The following is an 8,093-nucleotide window of genomic DNA, read 5'->3' as shown; positions in this document are numbered from 1 at the left end:
ACTCACGGTCAAAGTCGGCCAGCATTTGTGCCGCTTGGCTGATGTTTGGTGTTATTAAAACAATGTCATCAGCAAAGCAGAAGTGGTGTAGTTGCCGACCATCTATCTTCACTCCCATTCTTTCCCATTCCACTCATCGCATGATGTTCTCGAGGGTGGCACTGAAGAATTTCGGTGAAATAGTATCACCCTGCCGAACCCCTCTCTTGTCATCAATGATTACTTCTTTGTAGAATGGTGAGATCCTGGTAGTGAATCCGCAATACAGCTCACAGAGGATCTTGATGTATTGGGCTTGAATGCCCTGATTGGCTAGGGCTTCAATGACCGCTTCCATCTCAACAGAATCAAAGGCCTTCTTTCAATCAATGAACGTTAAACAGAGTGGCATCTTGAACTCCTGAGAAACCTCAATGAGCTTGGTTATCGTGTGGATATGGTCGATGGTGCTGAATCCTTTGCAGAACCTGGCTTGCTCGCATGGTTGTCCTTCATCTAGTGTTCTGCCAATCCTATTTAGGATGACTCAAGTGAACAACTTGTAGATGACAGACAATAGGCAGATCGAGCAATAGTTGCCAATGTCATGGATGTCTCCCTTCTTGAACAGTAGTACGGTCCTGCTGTTTTTCCATTGGGACGGAACCTTGCATTCAGACAGGTAGCATGTGAAGAGCCGAGCAAGTGTATTGATGAGTACTGACGGCAGGTTCTTCAGGTGTTCAGGTCTGACCTTGTCTGGGCCAGTTGCTGTTTGTTTCTTTACTGACGAAATGGTGTGTCGGATTTCGGAAGGGAGAACATTGGGAACGACATATCCATCCTGTAGAATTTGGTATGTTGGCAAGTGGACATGACTATCGAAGAGATTTGAGTAGAAGTCATGGATAATCTCCATTGCCATTCTGGAGGATGTGATGGATCCATCAGGACGTCAGAGGGCAGTCATTTTGGTCTTGTAGTTGGCGAAGGACAGGCGGGCGTTACGAATACTTTTCCCGGCTTCTTCCGCATCTACCAGCATTTCTGCTCTTCTCTCTTTGAGGTCTTCCTTGATCGCATCTCTGCACTGCTTTGCGAGCTCGGACATTAGCTTGCGGTTGCCTGAGTCATGCGCCAAACCACACTGGTGAATAAGCTCAAGAGTTTTCGAAGAGAGGCGTTTTTTTGTGGCTATCTCTCTCTTGGCATTCCTCGCACATCATTGGTCTGACCGAAACAAGAAGGCACGAATCTCACCATGCCGTTTTCGACACTGGAGAAGAATTGTTCCTTGGAACATGCGATAAAAGAGGTGTCGGAGGCGTCGGTGTCCTTGTCAACACAAACTTGGCCATGAGCATTGATTCATTCGAATGTCTAACAACCCGAATCGGACGTTTACATTTGAATAGATGTGGCTCACTGCCGGCAGTTTCTATCTTCATTGTCTACACACCAACATCTCATTATGATGAAACAGAAATCGAGAAGTTCTACGTGGAGCTGGAGAAGTTCTATAACGAAGACCACACCTTCTACAAGATCATTTGGGAGATTTTAATGCCAAGATAGGACCGAGAAGATCAGCTGAAGAACTTCACATTGGGACACATGGCCTAGAATGGAACGAACAGGGTGAGACTCTGTCCGAGTTCATCATGTCGACCAAGACCATCCATGGTAACTCACAGTTCCAGAAGGCAGAATCTAAACGTTGGACATGAGAGTCTCCCGGTGGATGATTCCACAACAAAATAGACCACATCATATTCAATTGACGGTTTTGCCTGACCGATGTTGCTGTTGTCCCAAAATTAGAACGGGATCGGACCACCGTCTCCTTCGTGCAAAATTATACTTCACAGAGCGGGGAGAAAGGGCTGCAAAGTTTAAGAAGAGAACTCCCAGAACGACCACCAACTGGGAGCTCTTTGGCACTATTGCGGCAACGTGGGAAGATGCCATTGTTGACAACATTGACGAGGAATACGATCAACTGGTTCAGCACCTCCAAATAAACATAACCAAAAAAAAAAACACTACTTATGTATCTTCCTCAAGTAAATGCTCTAAAAATGTTACTGCATCATGCATTTAATAAATAAAATTAATTTTCTCAATTCTCAAAAACAAAAACAAAAAACCACGAAGTTGACTCTGAACAGATCTTGGACCTATTCCAGCTGTTCAGTTGAAATTTCATCCTGATACTTTTCATGTTTACAGTCTCCTATTTGTTGACCACAGAATTTTTATTATTCTCCAATTTTACTGGTGATATTTGTGTCAGACAAAAACTTAATTTTAAGAGAAATTTTAAGTTTTAATTTTAAAATGGTTTAAAAATCTGGAAGGTGGGGCTGGAGAGATAATAGAGCAGATAGAGTGCTTTCCTTCCATGCAGCCAAATCAGACGCAATTCCCCTACATCCTATATGGTCTCCTAAGCCCAGAGCTAGAAGGAGCTCCTGAGCATCACCAGGCATGGCACCAAAAGGCAAAATAAAATAAAATACAGGGCATATGAAACCGTAAATAATATGGAAATGACAAAGCCAAGCACTCAACAATATTTAAAGGCTTTTATTTCATTTCTCGCAAAAATTATACATTCTGCGATGGCTTATTTTTTAAATCCCAGTGTAAACACAGAAAAACATGCTAAGATGAATACATAAAATATTTCTGGATCATTTATCCATTATCATAATCAATAAAGTAAAAAACAAAGGAACCTCATTCAGGACTGGGTGGGGTGAGCCCCCTAGGTCAAACTTTTTTCCTACATCCTGAAAGGGTTTTCTATGAAACTACTAAAAAGTCAAACCGGCTCACAGCGATTTCATCATGATTTTGTCCAGCTGAAACTAGGTGATGCTTAACTCTGACTGCAGTATGGTGCGCGGTTGAGATGAGGATGAGCCAGCCATGCCCTGCTCTGCCTGTTCCCTGCCACCCCCAACCCCGGGAAGTTTCTCCCAAGTGTGGCAGGAGGTGTGCCCCAAGCCCCCAGCACAAATAACTGGAAACAGACAATGCCCTGTTGTTCTCACTGAAGAACATGCTCGTCCTGAGACCTCCAGGAGTCCGACATCGTGTGGTAGGGAATGACAGTGTTGGTCAGTGTCCTGGAGGCCCAGGGTCCCATTTCCTGGTCTTTCGAGTCCCTTCATAGTGACAAATCACCACAGTTCTCTCGGTCATCACCAGGCTGGGTACAGTAGGTCCCACTTTCCTTCTGGAAGCTTCTGAGAAGTCACAGGCCTCTGTTTTCTGCAGGAGTCTGGGGCACTGGGAGTGTTAGCTGGAGCCTAGTGAGACCCGCCCCCAGGCCCTGCTTCTGGGATGTGGCAAAAGGGCCCCCTCACTCATGGGGGGAGCACTGTGCATCTTGGGCCATGGGGCAGCTAGCCACCATCCAGCCCTCGGCAGGGAAGGCCCAGGCTGCCTGGCTGGCCATGGAGTAGAGGGTCTGCACCAGGCCTGTGAGGGGCACCCGGAGCTCAGCGAGCAGGGCCAGGTGCTCATGAGAGAGTGGGGTACAGAGATGCTGCCTCTGTGCCTGCACTACATCCTCATACACAGCCTGAGACAGGCAGCGCAGGGCCATCACCAGGCCTCGCCGGAGAGAGGGGCGCTTCTGAAGAGAGTGGTGCCTGTGACAAGGGCTGCGTTGGGGTCTGGGCAACTGAGACTTGAGCTTCTTATTCACGGGGGTGCTGTTGGGTCCAGGCGACAGGGGCCTCCTCTGAGCTCGTTGGGGAGAGGAATCCTTGTGGGCCTCTTCACTGCAGCCATGGTGACCAGAGTCTGGACCCTCTGGGAGACTGACACCTAAATTCTCCCCATTGTACTCTGCATCTGAGAGGCTTCCTGCAGAGGAAAAAGCTGGTCAGAGACGTGGCACCTCATTTCCTGAGGAACCCCCAGTCCAGGACACAGCAGGACCTCCTCCCCTCCCCTCTACCTTGTCCTCAAGGATCCCTGGGGCTCCCAATGGGCTCCCCCATTGAACAACCCTCGAAAGACCTTGACTATGACCCGCCCCTTGGCGGTCCCTGGGATCCTAAAGCAACACCCACCTGTTGTATGGGGCGGGCGGCTCCCCCGTCTCTTCTGCCTCTTCCAGCCTCTCTCTTCATCTTCCTCAGAGCTGTTTTCTGACTCTGACAACACAGTGAGAGTGAATCCCCGACACCAGGAGGCCAGGAACCCCCTCCCCACAAACACTCCCCTGGAACACCATGTCTTCCTACCTGATTGGTCTGCGAAGCTGCTCTCACTCCAAGCAACATGATTCGTGTGCTTTTCCCCTGCACTCTGGGGCTCTGGACCTGCAGACAAATACAGAGTTTGGGTGACAGGCTAGTCCTGCAAGTCCCACAGAGGCGTTGCTCTGGATCCCAGCTCCGAGGCCACCTCCAGGCTTCAGGCACTCAGTCCATTCCCCGCCTCCACCAGGGTGGAATTGTGCCCCGCAGGAGGGGATTTCTTACCTTTCTCCCTCTCTGAGTTCCAGCCAGAACAGGCCTTCTCTGGGAATGGCGGCTGTGCAGCAGGGTGCTGGAGCTCAGGGTCATGAGGGTGGAGGGCTTCAGATCCGGATGTCATCCTGAAGCCAAAGCAAGGTCCTCTCTCGGCCAGATCCAGGTCTTCACATCCGAAGCAAGGAGACCTCTTCTCGGCCAAGCGAGGTCGTGAAGCCCCGAGCACGCAGACGATCTTCTCTCTGCCAGGTCCAGAGCAGGAGTGATGGATGAAGACAGGACTCAACCTCTTATAGCACCGCGGGTGGGCGGAGCTTGCTCCTATTGGTTGGGAGATTTAGGCTTCTGCCCAATCCTCACAGCCCAGGTCTCACGTTCCCTGGGACTGCGCCTGAGGCAGGGCTTAGTCTTTAGGGTGTGACACTCCTCTCTGCCTTCCCAAGGTTCCCAGGACCTACCACCTTAATCTGGAAGTTAAAACTTCTCTTCTAAACCTAAGCATCTAATTCATCTTACAAATTGATATAAATGACCGAGTTCGAAGAAAAGGGTTTGTTTCCAGAGGATGGCTGAATATTGCGAAATCTCCACGAAAGTATCAAATATGTAAATAGGCATATATTTCACCCACCATCATGTCGTGTTGGTCTTTCTTTTTTTTTTATTTTCGTCCCACTCACCTTGGTGCTCAGGACTTGCACCTTCTCTGTGCTCAGGGATCACTCCTATATGGGGCTTGGAGAGATTCCTGAGATAAGGCTCTTGCCTTGCACATGGCCAACCCAGGTTCACTCCCTGGCACCACATATGATCCCCAGACAGCAGCAGGAGTGATCCCCCACCCCCACTAACCCAGAGCTAAGAATAAACCCTGAGCACTTCAGGATGTGGCCCCAAACATAAACAAATACCTGTGGATAAGAGTGATCCTAAAGAGGTGAGGGTGCCAGCCTGCAGGAAAGTCAAACTGGATTTGATCCCTGGTACCCCATTTGGTCACCAATGCACCACCAGGACCGATGTCTATGTGCAGAGCCAGGAGTAAGCCCTGAGCACCACCACTGGGTGTGGCCCCGAAACAAAAACAGACAAACAAACAAAAAAGAAACACCTGTTTGGCTTCATTAAAATAGAGACCAACTTAGACCAGCACTTCATTCTGTTTCTATCCCTGGGAGAAGAACCTACGTGGAATAAAGAGAAACCATAGCCTCCTATCGATTGGTTCTTTTCCTCGTGTGAAAATGTGCTAGTTTGGGCCAGAGCGATAGTTCAGTGGGTGAAGTGCTTGCGTTGCCTGCAGTTGACCCGACTTTCCTCTTCAGATGGTCCCTGAGCCCCACCAGGAGTGGTCCCTGATATAGAGCCAGAAGTAAACCTAAGAAGCACTGGGTATGGCCCCCCTGAAAAGAAAAAAGGCAAGAAAAACCTAAGTACATATTTCCAGGCTCTTGAATAGCAAACTTCTGAATGGTGTCATTTATTCTTTTTTGCATGCCTCCTAGTTCATATTTTCAAGTTACTCAAGTTCCCAGAGCCCCACCAGGAGTGATCCCTGAGAGAATTAGCATTCAGTCCTGAGCACAGCTAAGTGTGGCCCCAAAACAGCAACAACAACAACAACAACAACAGAAAAACCAAACCAACAGAGAGAAAGAAAGATTTATTATTTGGGGAAAGATATTACAGGTGTCAATTACATGGAGCCAACCGAGGTTGGATCCCTGGCACCCCATGGTCGTCCCAGAGCAATGGGTGTTTTCCTGATGAACACTGGGTCCCCCCTCCCACGACCTCCCTGGGTGGCCTGACAATTCACCAAAGGTGGGCCTCCAGCAACATCATGACCTCAGGCACTGAAACAGATGCCCAGGAGCACCAAGTCCCAAAGTGAAAGAGAAAAGAGTTTTTCCCTGGAGCTAATTTCAGGCAGAACTTTGAAGATCCTTGGAAATTTCTTAGTACCCTGAGGTCCCAGGGTTTTTGTTATACTTATGAAGTGATTTCCCATGGTTCAAACCATATTTGAACCCTATCAAATATGGTGCAGCAATCCAGGAAGATGGGTACTATGTGTCTTATGCTGTGCCGTGCAGTCTGAAAAGCATCCTGGAGCGTGGTTTCGGTAGGGTAGTGGAGGTAATGGAGGTAGTGGAGGTCTGCCGGTGGGGTATTTATCTGGTACCAGTAGGGTGGGTCTTCTGTGTGTAATCCTTGGGTCACTGGAGGTTGGTGGAAGCAGACAGGGTGGGGTAGGGTGGGACTCCTAGTTTTAATCCTGTGGTCACCTGTGGTCAGTGGGAGCAGGAAGAGGATCTTTGTTCCTGGATCCGTTGAGCCTAGACTCCAAGGTCTCAGAGTTTCGTTTACATGGTTCTGTGGGCCTTCACTTGCAAGCTATCCATGGAGTATTCGATGTGCCAAAGCCAGTAAATACAATGGCTCTCATTCCCCTGACCCTGAAAGAGCCACCAATACAGCAGCATTAAGAAGGATGAGGAAGGAGAGACTGATAAAATCTCAAGGCTGAACTAAGCTGCCAAAATGAAGAAAGACAAAAATGACTGTACTTTCAATGCACGTATGCTGGGATCGGATGCATCCATCAAGGACCTGATGGTACAAGCGTGAAAGATCAAGTACGACATCACTGGTCTGAGCGAGACGAGAAGGCATCAATCACATCATGCCGTTTTCGACACTGGAGAAGAACTGATCCTTGGAACATACGACAAAAGAGTCGTTGGTGGTGTAGGTGTTCTTGTCAACACGAACTTGGCCATGAGCATTGATTCATTCAAATGCCTAAAAACCCAAATTGGATGATTACACTTGAATAGATGTGGCTCACTGCCGGCAGTTTCTATCTTCGTTGTCTACGCACCAACATCCAATTATGATGAAGGAGAAATTGAGAAGTTCGACATGGAGCTGGAGAAGTTCTATAAAGAAGACCACACCTTCTACAAGATCATTGTGGGTGATTTTAATGCCAAGCTAGAACCAAGAAGATCAGCCGAAGAACTCCACATCAGGACCCATGGCCTAGAATGAAACAAACAGGGTGAGAGGCTGTCTGAGTTCCTCATGTCGACCAAGATCATCCATGGTAACTCACAGTTCCAGAAGGCAGAATCTAAACGTTGGACATGGGAGTCTCCTGGTGGACTGTTCCACAATGAAACTGACCACATCATAGTCAATCGACGGTTTTGCCTGACTGATGTTGCTGTTGTCCCAAAAGTCCAAACGGGATCGGACCACCATCTCCTTCGTACAAAATTCTACTTCACAGAGTAGGGAGAAAGGGCTGCAAAGTTTAAGAAGAGAACTCCCAGAACGACCACCAACTGGGAGCTCTTTGGCACTATTGCGGCAACATGGGAAGATGCCGTCGTTGACAACATTGACGAGGAATACAATCGATTGGTTCAGCACCTCCATGATTGTGCAAGGAATGCCAAGAGACAAATAGCCGCAATGCTATTAGGATCTCCCAAAGAGGAATCGAAAGAACTATGCTTGGAGCATCATGCTTCACTCAAATGAGAGAAAGAATCCGGAGTTCCGACCTCTGTTGACAGTCAAGAATCAGGGAAGCTGTCTCATTTGCCAAGGTGTCAA

General features: G+C 48.3%; 1 protein-coding gene across 1 annotated transcript; it reads right to left on the bottom strand.

Annotated features, from left to right (window-relative positions):
* Nucleotides 1-3,346: 3,346 nt before the first annotated feature.
* On the bottom strand, nucleotides 3,347-4,593 carry LOC130043249 (protein FRG2-like-2). The gene is made up of 3 exons (XM_056135499.1): nucleotides 4,479-4,593; nucleotides 4,239-4,316; nucleotides 3,347-3,855 (listed from the first exon to the last, which is right to left on the bottom strand). The coding sequence occupies exons 1-3, from the start codon at nucleotides 4,591-4,593 to the stop codon at nucleotides 3,347-3,349; spliced, it is 702 nt and encodes a 233-aa protein (XP_055991474.1).
* Between the last annotated feature and the right edge of the window lie 3,500 nt (nucleotides 4,594-8,093).

The sequence above is a fragment of the Sorex fumeus genome, unplaced genomic scaffold (assembly GCF_029834395.1).
Source record: "Sorex fumeus unplaced genomic scaffold, SorFum_2.1 ptg000122l, whole genome shotgun sequence".
NCBI classification, from domain to species: domain Eukaryota; kingdom Metazoa; phylum Chordata; class Mammalia; order Eulipotyphla; family Soricidae; genus Sorex; species Sorex fumeus.
The sequence above is the reverse complement of the archived record's forward strand: the minus strand, read 5'-3'. Positions and strand labels throughout refer to the sequence as shown.